The sequence below is a fragment of the Mixophyes fleayi genome, chromosome 11, assembly GCF_038048845.1.
Source record: "Mixophyes fleayi isolate aMixFle1 chromosome 11, aMixFle1.hap1, whole genome shotgun sequence".
Taxonomy (NCBI): domain Eukaryota; kingdom Metazoa; phylum Chordata; class Amphibia; order Anura; family Limnodynastidae; genus Mixophyes; species Mixophyes fleayi.
The window spans coordinates 19,153,222-19,165,395 of record NC_134412.1 but is presented as its reverse complement, the minus strand read 5'-3'; the positions used below and the strand labels follow the sequence as shown (position 1 = coordinate 19,165,395).

General features: G+C 42.2%; 1 protein-coding gene across 1 annotated transcript; it reads right to left on the bottom strand.

Moving 5' to 3' along the window:
* Positions 1 to 1,082: 1,082 nt before the first annotated feature.
* Positions 1,083 to 3,605, bottom strand: LOC142107664 (trypsin-3-like). Its single transcript, XM_075191233.1, has 3 exons — positions 3,405 to 3,605; positions 2,082 to 2,218; positions 1,083 to 1,238 (listed from the first exon to the last, which is right to left on the bottom strand). The coding sequence occupies exons 1-3, from the start codon at positions 3,532 to 3,534 to the stop codon at positions 1,089 to 1,091; spliced, it is 417 nt and encodes a 138-aa protein (XP_075047334.1). The 5' UTR covers positions 3,535 to 3,605; the 3' UTR covers positions 1,083 to 1,088.
* Between the last annotated feature and the right edge of the window lie 8,569 nt (positions 3,606 to 12,174).

Below are 12,174 nucleotides of genomic sequence, written 5' to 3'. Positions count from 1 at the left end.
TATTAAGTTAAAATTCAGCATAATGTTGTTTTAATAGTTAGATTCCACTGAACAGGTGTCTCTACATATCTTAGTTTTATGCTGCATCGCTACCAAATGGTTCTCTACTCCGTGGTATAAAAATATCTAAGAAAAAAATTTGGCAAAGACATTTGTGGTTGAGACTATGGGTGTATCACGTAGAAATTTATTTCAAATAGTGGTGCAGGCCCGATTTTATATCATTGCAAATGCGCTTATTATTTTATATTGGTATTGTTTTTTTTATGGAAATGTATTGATTTCTTAAACAATATGTCATGTTTGGGTTTCGTAAATATTCTAGAGGAAATCCATAATTAAATCCGTAACTACATCCTGCCAGGGTATATGTGTAACTCTATAGAAAGCGCACTGTTTGAGCATGTAATATCAACACACCATCTGTAACTTCCTAGATCACTAGTACCACAAACTGGCATGTAAATATCCTTATAAGGGCTACTTGAGCTAATAAAGCATCACTGCTTCAAGATCCTGCTTTGATGCCTACTTTCCAGTGGCAGTTCCTGTGACCTACAGATTAGACCAATCTAATCTGTTATCCAGCTGTTCTGAGGTTGGGACCCAGCATCCAGTACCAATGCTCTTTCCGCTACCTGCAGCTCTGGCCAGTGTCATAGGCCAGGGGGAACCTTCCACAGCAACCCTGATCTGAAGGCAAGAGGTCAGGTGTACCAGGCCAGGGGTACCAGGTACCATTAAGTGGGTACACTAGCAGTGAGAGATACCCAGAAGGATGTGGTTTTAGGTGCTGGTGAAGGAGCCTAGTGGTGACAGCAGGAAAAGCCCCTCCTACTGCGGTTAGAGGGCACATTTGGGAGAAAGAAAGAGGACAGTGGCAAGGCAAGTCCAACCAGTCCCCAGCTACACATGGACAGGGTGGCATTGGAGGGGCATCCGGTCACAGAGACCTTCTTGTGTTTCGCTATTATTATTAGTCTCAAAAACCACAGGCAGTTGAATATAACATGCACACTCGTAAACAATGGAAAATATCTATATATGATTCTTTAATAGAAAGATATCTGTATAATTTATGCTCATCCTTAATAACTATTAACAACATTCTGTATCCAGTCGAAATAGTTGCAGACTTTGGTGTAGACGCCGGGGTTTCCACTTTGGGCACACCCATGCCCCCATGAGACCACTCCATATAGCTCTCCATTGCAGATCAGAGGTCCACCAGAGTCACCCTGTACAAATATAGATAAATTACTGTATTTAGCATCTATAGAGAAATTACGTAAATTCAACATGTCCCTTAATTAAAAAAAGTTATACTAAAATCAAGTAATCGAGGTTTCATTATGACTTTCCCCAAATGTTTCAATGTGGAATAGAAGGAACATTTTGCCACTTTATGGAATTTTGGTAATTGCTTCCGTGTTTCACCGTGTGCATTTGGTTTGGGGAAGAACACAAAATATTTGGGAGAAGCTCATTGGCTTCCCTGGGATGCCCTGAACCCCAGTGATGATCGCAGGAACATGGAGATATCTGACTGCCATGTGCTGTATAGACATTTCTCCAACAGTGAAGAAAAGGGGATTGGAGAGGACCTCATAGTGGCAAGTTTAAGTGAAGGGGCTCCTGACACACCAAACCCCTAGATCAGCATTAGGAGCTGCCAATAAGGTTATCCATAAGTGTCAATGAACCCCAATGCCCCTCTCATTATGTAGTCAAGGAAGGCGGGTGCAATGAAAAAGTAAAAAAAAAAAAAGTTAAAGTTTTTACAAAGTAAAAAAATAAATCAGATATAGCTCTGCATAATAAACTTGCCATCAGATATGACTCTATGTATTGGTCTTGGCACCAGTTATGACTCTAGGTATTAGTCATGGTGATAGATATGGCTCTACACATTAGCTAACACTATGGCAAGATACCCCATCCAACCGCCCACTACACATACACCGCATTACACCCTCTTTTTTGCATTTGTCAGAAATAAACATGATCTGAGGCCGAGACTCTGCATCTGCCAGGTAATTAAGTATTTAGGTTTTTCTATTGTTGCCTCCGTCCACACTTACCTGACATGAGTCCTTTCCTCCTTCTATGTAACCGGCACAGAACATATTGTTGGTGATCTGGTTTGGATAAGAAGCCGTACAGCTGGCGCTCGACAGTACAGGGATATTCAGACACTGTAGAGAATCAGGATACTCCTCTGCAAGACAAAGATATTGACTATAATGATTCTGGTTCTGCCTGGTAGACGTCGTACTGTCTGCTCTTTTCTCCACCACCATATTTAATTAAACTATATTCATTTTGCCACACTTAGGTTTGGTGTCAATTATTTAAGGAAATAGTTAAATAAGAGTTAGAGGGTAAGAGAAGTCATGATATCAGCCGTTAAGCCTTTTATTAGGCACTGTATGGTGTTCATGTATATTATTATATTACTGTATTAGCATTTTATCTCCAGCCTGTCTCTCACACCTGCATATTACACCCCCAAACTCCTACATCAGCTCTTTAACAGTACTATATATTTACATGTAAATAACATATTTGCCAACTCTCCCAGAATTTCCGTGAGACTCACGAATTGCGGGTAGGTCTCCCAGACTCCCGGGTGAGTAGGCAATTCTCCCTGATCCTGCCCATTTCCTAGTGAAGTGGACGATATGGGTGCCTTCACAACGCATTTCAGCATTGCCATGCGGGGGAGGGTCCAAAATGCATAATTCACGGTGCTTCGCCACTCTACACAGTTGCCAAGTATGCCATACTCCTGCAGCCTCTCCACTTCCTAGTGATATGGGTGCCTTCATAACGGATTTCAGCATTGTCTCGCAGGGGAGGGGCCAAAATGCATAATTCACGGTGCTTCGCCACTCTACACAGTTGCCAAGTATGCCATACTCCTGCATCCTCCCCACTTCCTAGTGATATGGGTGCCTTCATAACGCATTTCAGCATTGTCTCGCAGGGGAGGGGCCAAAATGCATAATTCACGGTGCTTCGCCACTCTACACAGTTGCCAAGTATGCCATACTCCTGCAGCCTCTCCACTTCCTAGTGAAGTGGGCAGGATGGGAGACTTCAGTTCTCCCCCCGCGGCATAATGGCACTTTCGCGTTTCACCTACCCTCCGGGATCTCCCGGAGGGAAAGACTAAAAACTGAGTAAGTATGATGTATGCATTAATATCATTTCCCTAGTTTCTTTCAATGGAAAGAGAAAGAAGTAAATATGTGCATATGTTTTGATTTTGCAATCATTTCACCAGTTACACTCTAAAATTGACACTTTTAATGACAGTTGCATAATGTGTTACAATGTGACTTTAAGATTGCGAAAACAATTGCCCAATCTTTACAAAAGAATGACTAAGAGTGTAATCTTACCTCCGTCTGTCAACAGATTTCCCCAGCCAGACACCAGGCACTGACTCCCCACCGTCGGACAACTACCGGCAATGCGGATAGGCTGGACGTACTGATTAAACTGGGCAGGCTCAGCGAGTTTGACCATCATGAAATCATGGTCTATATTAAAAATGCTGTAGGAGAAGTGCTTATAAGCCTTCTCCACCTGGATGTGCTGCTCTGTACCCTCTGCCTTGGTAGTATCATGTTCTCCAAGGTGAGCAACAAGGGTCCTGGGTCTACACAAACAAGAGCGGGTAAATAAAGCATCAGAATTCAACGAATGCTATTAATGCATTACATCAACTTTCATGATTGTTTTCCTTCTTTGTCAAACAGATACGGAAACAGGTGCAGTCATTGCACAGGGTGATTACAATGTAATACTGAATGATGTGTGAAAGATCAAGTGAATGATATTTTAATTGGTTTTAAATGAAGCCTGGTCAGATCCAAAGATAAAGGACAGAAAGAATAAAAAGGTAAGTTTATCAATTCATTTTTAACTAGTAAGTTATAGAAATGTGGGGAGAGAGGAACAAATGTAAAACCAGCTTTAAAGACCAAAAAAATCAGAAAAACATAGCTGCATGTTTTGCAAAGTACTAATAAGCTATCCGACCGTTTTCAACCTGCTTCTGGCAATTTGATGGTCGAAAAGATAATCAATGACAATTACTGCGCTACAAACTAATCTAGAAAGGAAGGAGAAATTCAACTCAGATAACCCCAGCACCAAGTACATGTAATAGGTCCCATGGTAGGTAGGAAAGATCTTGCACACAGATTGCTTAACCTAGAGCTACATAGGACAGGTATGGTATCACAGCTGCTATGGATCTAGAAGGTAGTCCAGACCTTAATACTGTAGAAAGATTGGCATAGGTCCTGCGCTATATGTACTGCGTGTTGTTATTGTGAGCATATAAATGTTTTATTAATTAAGTAAATCATAGGTGAAATACAAAACATCAATTGAGGTATAAATAAAAACAAACAACAAATGACAACAAGAGTAAATCACTAATATACTAGAATGCCCCTCCGGGTCTAAACGATACTCAGCTGTTAGATTAGGGGGTAGATTTATCAAGCTGCGAGTTTGAAAAGTGGAGTTATTGCCCATAGACACCAATCAGATTCTAGTTATCATTTGTTTAGTACATTCTGCAAAATAATAGCTACAATCTGATTGGTTGCTTTAGGCAACATCTCCACTTTTTAAACCCGCGTCTTGATAAATTTACCCCTAGGTGTCCACTTATAGGTAACTGTTAGCATAAGACACGGTAGATGAAGTCCTTAATGAATGTTGCTATCCAGAATAAAGCAAAAATAATTATGATGATTCATGTACGTAATTCAGTTGTCTTCTGGTTCTGTTCCTATGATCGTGATGATCCTGTTCTTTATTCATTAAGGATTATGCTACTTAGTCTGTCTTACAATGTAGAGCAGCCCTGAGCAACTTGAGGCTCTACAGGTTTTGTGAAACTACAAGACCCAGCATGCTTTGCCAGTCAACAGCATGCCAAAAACTGGTAGGATATGTTGGAACTTGTAGTTTCACAACACCTGGTTGTACAGGCCTGACATAGAAGATTAGCCAGCAGCTTGTTATTATACTGAACTGAAGTAGCATGTACAATACTTACTGCTTGTAGCAATGAGCTGCTGATATGATCCACCTTGCTGTAATTAGGGATCCACCACACCAGGCGTCCCCGTTGTAGGTGAAATAGACCTGCCAGGGCTGGGAGTGGGGAGCACACTCATAGCCATTAATAATCTTATCATCGTCAATCACAGGAGCGGCAGCTGCAATTCAATTAACCACAATGGTAAACCACAATTATATAGTGATAGAATATCCATAGTTAACCTTTGGAAACATGAAATAGGGCATGCATATACCGAGATGCTGGTGCCAGGCAGGGTGAGTGCCGTTGGTGAGTAGTTGACCTACAGTATGTTCCCAGCCACCTTCAACACCATGACAGACACGGTATCGTACAGACTTTTATTCAAGATTCTGGACATTAGTCATAGAGCTAACGTACTTACCTGCAACCCCCAGGAACATCCACACCAAGAGATGGAGCATATTGAGCCGATGTTACCTCTTCCTTGATGTAATAGAAGAATTGAAAGGACGTTTGCCAGTGGCAGGGACCATTTATAGGATCCTTATCATCACAGGCTCAGTAGCACGTTGTCCCGTCACATGACTCATCTTGAGACACCTGCTGGTTCCCGTGCAATGTATATACAGTGCGTCTGGTCCAATGTCTGGGAGCCTTATCTAATGTGTACATTATGCTGTGTTTGGAAAATCACAAAATAAGACCAAGGACATGTCTACAATGAAGAAATGTAGAGCATAGAGCAGCAGTTTGCAATATAATAATATTTATGCGCATCACTGGTGTACATTGATCACAGAAAGGTGCTGTACATTATCGCTGCAGAGAAGCATCAACTGGCATTGCCAGAGCAGCATCATGTTAGTTTCATACAGTAGCCTAAGATATACTGGTTTGTCAGATGCTGTAAATGTCCTGAACTCACTCTATGACATCATAGAATAACCATCTACACAGACTGTGCGAATGTATTGTACAGTCATGGTCAAAAGTTTTGAGAATGACACAAATATTATTTTTCACAAAGTCTGCTGCCTCCGATTTTGTGATGGCAATTTGCATATACACCAGAATGTCATGAAGAGTAATCAGATGAATTGCAATTAATTTCAAAGTTCGTTTTTGCTATGACAATGAACTTTATCCCAAAAACAACATTATCCACTGCATTTCAGCACTGCCACAAAAGGACCAGCTGACATCAGGTCAGTAATTCTCTCGTTAACACAGCATTGACGAGGGCAAGGCTGAAGATCACTCTGTAATGCTGATTGAGTTAGAATAACAGACTGGAAGCTTTAAAAGCAGCGTGGTGCTTGAAATCATTGGTTATCCTCTGTTAACCACAAAAAGGGCTTCACAGGCAAGGATATTGCTGCTGGTAAGATTACACCTAAATCAACCATTTATCGGATCAACAAGAACTTCAAGAAGAGAGGTTCAATAGTTGTGAAGGGGCTTCTGGATGCCCATGAACATCCAGCAAACGCCAGGGCCGTCTCCTAAAATTGATTCAGCTGCGGAATCAGGGCCCCACCAGTGCTGAGCTTGCTCGGGAATGGCAGCAGGCAGGTGTGAGAGCATCTGCACGCACAGTGAGGCGAAGACTTTTGGAGGATGGTCTGGTGTCAAGATGGCTGTCAAACAAGCAACTTCTCTCCAGGAAAAACATCAGGGACAGACTGATATTCTGCAAAATGTACAGAGATTGGACTGCTGAGAACTGGGCTAAAGTCATTTTCTCTGACCAATCCCCTTTCAGATTGTTTGGGGCATTTGGAAAAAAGCTTGTCCGGAGAAGGAAAGGTGAGCGCTACCATCAGTCCTGTGTCATGCCAACAGTAAAGCATCCTGTGTGTGTGTTAGGGAATTTAGACTGTAAGCTCCAAAGGGGCAGAGACTGATGTGAATGAGTTCTCTGCACAGCGCTGCGCAATCAGTGGCGCTATATAAATAAATGGCGATGATGACGATCCTGAGACCATTCATGTGTGGGGTTGCTTCTCAGCCAAGGGAGTGGGCTCACTCACAATTTTACCTAGAACACAGCCATGAATAAAGAATGGTACCAAAACATCCTCCAATAGCCACTTCTCCCAAACATCCAAGCACAGTTTGATGACGAACAATGCCTTTTCCAGCATGATGGGCACCATGCCATAAGGTAAAAGTGATAACTAAGTGGCTCGGGGATCAAAACATCGACATTTTGGGTACTTGGCCAGGAAACTCCCCAGACCTTAATCCTATTGAGAACTTGTAGTCAATACTCAAGAGGTGGATGAGCAAACAAAAGCCCACAAATTCTAACAAACTAAAAGTATTGATTATGCAAGAATCAGTCAGCATGTGGCCCAGAAGTTGATTGACAGCATAATAGGGGGAATTGCAGAGTTCTTCAAAAAGAAGGGTCAGCATTGCAAATATTGCACAAACTTAATGTAATTCATCATCAGCTATTTATATAGCACCATTAATTCCGTAGCGCTACACAGAGAACTCACTCACATCAGTCCCTGACTCATGGGAGCTTACAGTCTAAATTTTCTAAAATACACACAGAGAGACTAGGGTCAATTTTGATAGCAGCCAATTAATCTACCAGTATGTTTTTGGAGTGTGGGAGGAAACCCACGCAAACATGAGGAGAACATACAAACTCCACACAGATAAGGACATGGTTGGGAATTGAACTCATGACCCCAGTGTTGTGAGGAAGAAGGGCTAACCAGTAAGCCACCAAGCTTGCCAATAAAAGCCTTTGACAAGAAGGACTAAAAACACTGAAGCAGCAAACTGTTTGAAAACTAATACTTGTGTCATTCTCAAAACTTTTGGCCATGACAGTCCATACACGGAGACATCATTACACAATCACAGAAAAAACAGCTACAAAGACCAGGCCTAGAGACTGTGTGAAAGGACTGTGTTCACTCTGTGACATGAGGATCACTAGAGAGAGAACCAAGAAGACAAGTTATTCAGGTTGTTCACATGTGAGTCCTCGGGCTACTGGCTGCCCACAAGCAGGAGAGAGACAGTAGAAGAGCAGAGAAAGAAGAAATTGGGAAATGTTTGATGACAGGATGGAATGGATACATTGTGCATTCTGGGATGCCAATCTGAATGTCAGTGTCACCATCAGAAGCTGCTTTCTGCTGTTAATGACACAGACAACTGTTGTCTGAGGAAAATGTGTTGCAATCAGGTTTTCCTCATGAATGAGGCTAATCTGGAGTTTAACCATAGTATACGGGAGGTTTCTGGGCAACATGTACTCCCTAAGTGCACACCTGCATAGCTATCTCATTTTCTCCCCCACATCTCTCCAATTATCTTCACAAATCTCTCCCATTACCCTTTCATATCTCTCCCATTGCCCCCCTTAAATCTCTCCCATTACCTTCTTATAGCTTTCCCATTGTCCCCCTCATATCTCTCCCATTGTCCCCCTCATATCTCTCCCATTGTCCCCCTCATATCTCTCCCATTGTCCCCCTCATATCTCTCCCATTGCCCCCTCATATCTCTCCCATTGTCCCCCTCATATCTCTCCCATTGTCCCCCTCATATCTCTCCCATTGTCCTCCTCATATCTCCCCCATTGTCCCCCTCATATCTCTCCCATTGTCCCCCTCATATCTCTCCCATTGTCCCCCTCATATCTCTACCATTGTCCCCCTCATATCTCCCCCATTGTCCCCCTCATATCTCTCCCATTGTTCCCCTTATATCTCTCACATTGTCCCCCTCATATCTCTCCCATTGTTCCCCTAATATTTCTCCCATTGTTCCCCTTATATCTCTCACATTGTCCCCCTCATATCTCTCCCATTGTCCCCGTTATATCTCCCCCATTGTCCCCCTCATATCTCTCCCATTGTTCCCCTTATATCTCTCACATTGTCCCCCTCATATCTCCCCCATTGTCCCCCTCATATCTCTCCCATTGTTCCCCTTATATCTCTCACATTGTCCCCCTCATATCTCTCCCATTGTCCCCGTTATATCTCTCCCATTGTCCCCCTCATATCCCTCCCAATGTTCCCCTCATATCTCTCCCATTGTTCCCATCATATCTCTCCCATTGTTCCCATCATATCTCTCCCATTGCCCCCCTCATATCAATCCCATTGTCCCCCTCATACCTCTCCCATTGTCCCCCTCATATCCCTCCCATTGTCCCCCTCATATCTCCCCCATTGTCCCCCTCATATCTCTCCCATTGTTCCCCTTATATTTCTCACATTGTCCCCCTCATATCTCTCCCATTGTCCCCGTTATATCTCTCCCATTGTCCCCCTCATATCTCTCCCATTGTCCCCATCATACCTCTCCCATTGTCCCCCTCATATCCCTCCCATTGTTCCCCTCATATCTCTCCCATTGTCCCCCTAATATCCCTCCTATTGTTCCCCTCATATCCCTCCCATTGCTTCCCTCATATCTCTCCCATTGTCCCCCTCATATCTCTCCCATTGCCCCCTCATATCTCTCCCATTGTCCCCCTCATATCCCTCCCATTGTCCCCCTCATATCCCTCCCATTGTCCACCTCAAATCCCTCCCATTGTTCCAATAATATCTCTCCCATTGTCCCCCTCATATCTCTCCCATTGTCCCCCTCATATATCTCCCATTGTCCCCCTAATATCCCTCCCATTGTTCCCCTCATATCTCTCCCATTGCCCCCCTCATATCTCTCCCATTGTCCCCCTCATATATCTCCCATTGTCCCCCTAATATCCCTCCCATTGTTCCTCTCATATCTCTCCCATTGTCCCCCTCATAGCTCTCCCATTACCCTCTCATATCTCTCCCATTGTCCCCCTCATAGCTCTCCCATTACCCTCTCATATCTCTCCAATTGTCCCCTCATATCTCTCCCATTTTCCCCCTCATATCTCTCTCATTGTCCCCCTCATATCCCTCCCATTGTTCCCCTCATATCTCTCCCATTACCCTCTCATATCTCTCCCATTGTCCCCCTCATAGCTCTCCCATTACCCTCTCATATCTCTCCCATTGTCCCCCTCATAGCTCTCCAATTACCCTCTCATATCTCTCCCATTGTCCCCCTCATATCTCTCCCATTACCCTCTCATATCTCTCCCATTGTCCCCCTCATATCTCTCAATCTCTCCCATTGTCACTCTCATATTTCTGCTATTACTCTCTTATATCTCTCCCATTGTCCCCCTTATATCTATCCTATTATCCCCCCTCCCCATACCTTATGGAAGAGCCCTACTTAGAGTGACTTTAGCAGAACTATAAGATGAATGCACTTAGTGGTGATTACAAGTAATTGTTCTGCAATGCTTCTAAGTTGGTAATCATAGACCAGCTAAGGAATGCCAGATCACAATGATATTTATAGTATTTATAGGATTAAAAGAGTATATAAGTCAGAGACAATCAATTGACATGATTTTATCCTTAATTTATTATTTAATCTTTTAGCATTAATATATGTTTTATTCAATAGATGCATTTATTGCTTAATTATTATAAAATACACTTTAATATCTCATTAATCCAATCCCAACCATTAATTTCCATTTCTGCTCCTATACCTCATAATAAGCATAATTCCTGTAAAAGAGTCCAGTTAATTGGGATCTTGTTATAGTTGTGGTCTCGCCTCTCTCAGTGCCATCTGAGTGAAAATCGTAGGCTATGTTACAACTACAAATTGGGGACATCACTTGTTTATTAACTCTTACTTGTTATTTCCTCCCCTCTTAGGTGTCTTTGTTTTCCATAAGTTGTGATGTGTGTATGTGTTGTTTTCCGCTTACATATGGGTAAGATTTATAACCGATGTCTTGATATTTTGACATTACCTCCATATTATTTCGGCACTCAAGATGACCGAACTCCCAAACTCATGCTTCAATGCCTCAGTGTCACGGTTGACTGTATTTTTGATCCGATTCGGGACCTATGGGTCTGGTTGAAGCAGGACTGAAATGGAACCTGGAGACTTTGATGATCTCTCTGCTCATCTAGAGAACTCAGAGAAGCACAAGCAGTATAGAAGTCTAGGTCCAGAGTCTGTGCCCGAGTATGGATCTGGAATCCGGTGTAATAACAGACTGGAAGACGGAAACTCAGAGCAGAACTAACTGGAACTGGAGACAGGAACTCAGAATGCAGAACCGTAACATGGAATGGTGAACTCAAGACTGTACGACAGGCGCAGACCTGGAACTCACACACAGATAGACAGAACTGGAAATAAGCCAGTCAAAGCAACAGAACTGGTGATACCGATAAGCCACGGATACTGCAGAATAGACACTGGATAGTGCAAAGTTCTTACTGATGTAAGCTCTCTTGCTGAATGCAGAAAATTGTAAAGAAAGTATCACTCACCCTGTATGTTACATATAATATATAATTGAATTATAAATTTGCTCCCCTACCATGTATAGCTCTTAGAAAGTAGCACAAGAAAAAGAAAGAAAGCATGGAATATAAATAGGGGCACTCTTGGAGTGATAGAGTAATATTTAAGAATAAATACTTTATTGGATATATATTTAAATGATCCCTAAATGGCCAATGAGCCACCAGTAGCGAAATATTTTAAAACACAAATGAACAGTGACAAAAGTGCAAGAATGTGTGATTAAAATCGACAGCTACTGCTGCCCCACCTCGTTAGGTTAGATATATATTAGTGGTGAATCAATAATCACAATAGTAAACTGTTATAATATCCTAATAGTTAATCTCTTAATATAGAAAATATAATCTCTTTTAATGTCCTAATTGATATAATATAACAAAAACTGTTTAAAATTTGACAGATAAATAAATATTATATCTGAGACTTAGCTAGGTGCAAGAGAAAAGAGCCATTGAAATAAATGCTGCACCAGGTTCAGACAGCTCTATACAGGTAACAGCCTCTGTATGGAGATTGGACTGAATGAAAGGCTTCTCCCCTTCCTAGTGGAATACTGTGATACTGTAGAGTAGCCTACTTGTAATAAAGTTAGAGAAAAGAACGCTACTCTAAGTGATTCACGTCCTGGATATACCAGGGGTAGTGCCGCTGAATTTTGTTGTCTAGGACTAAAATAAGAGAAAGGGTCTATT

Coding starts and splice junctions, on each gene's coding strand:
- LOC142107664 (XM_075191233.1), bottom strand. CDS start 3,534: ATGATGGTCAAACTCGCTGAGCCTGCCCAGTTTAATCAGTACGTCCAG. Junction 2,219..3,404: donor AAATCTGTTGACAGACGGAG/GTAAGATTACAC, acceptor TTTGTCTTGCAG/AGGAGTATCCTGATTCTCTA. Junction 1,239..2,081: donor GAGGAAAGGACTCATGTCAG/GTAAGTGTGGAC, acceptor ATATTTGTACAG/GGTGACTCTGGTGGACCTCT.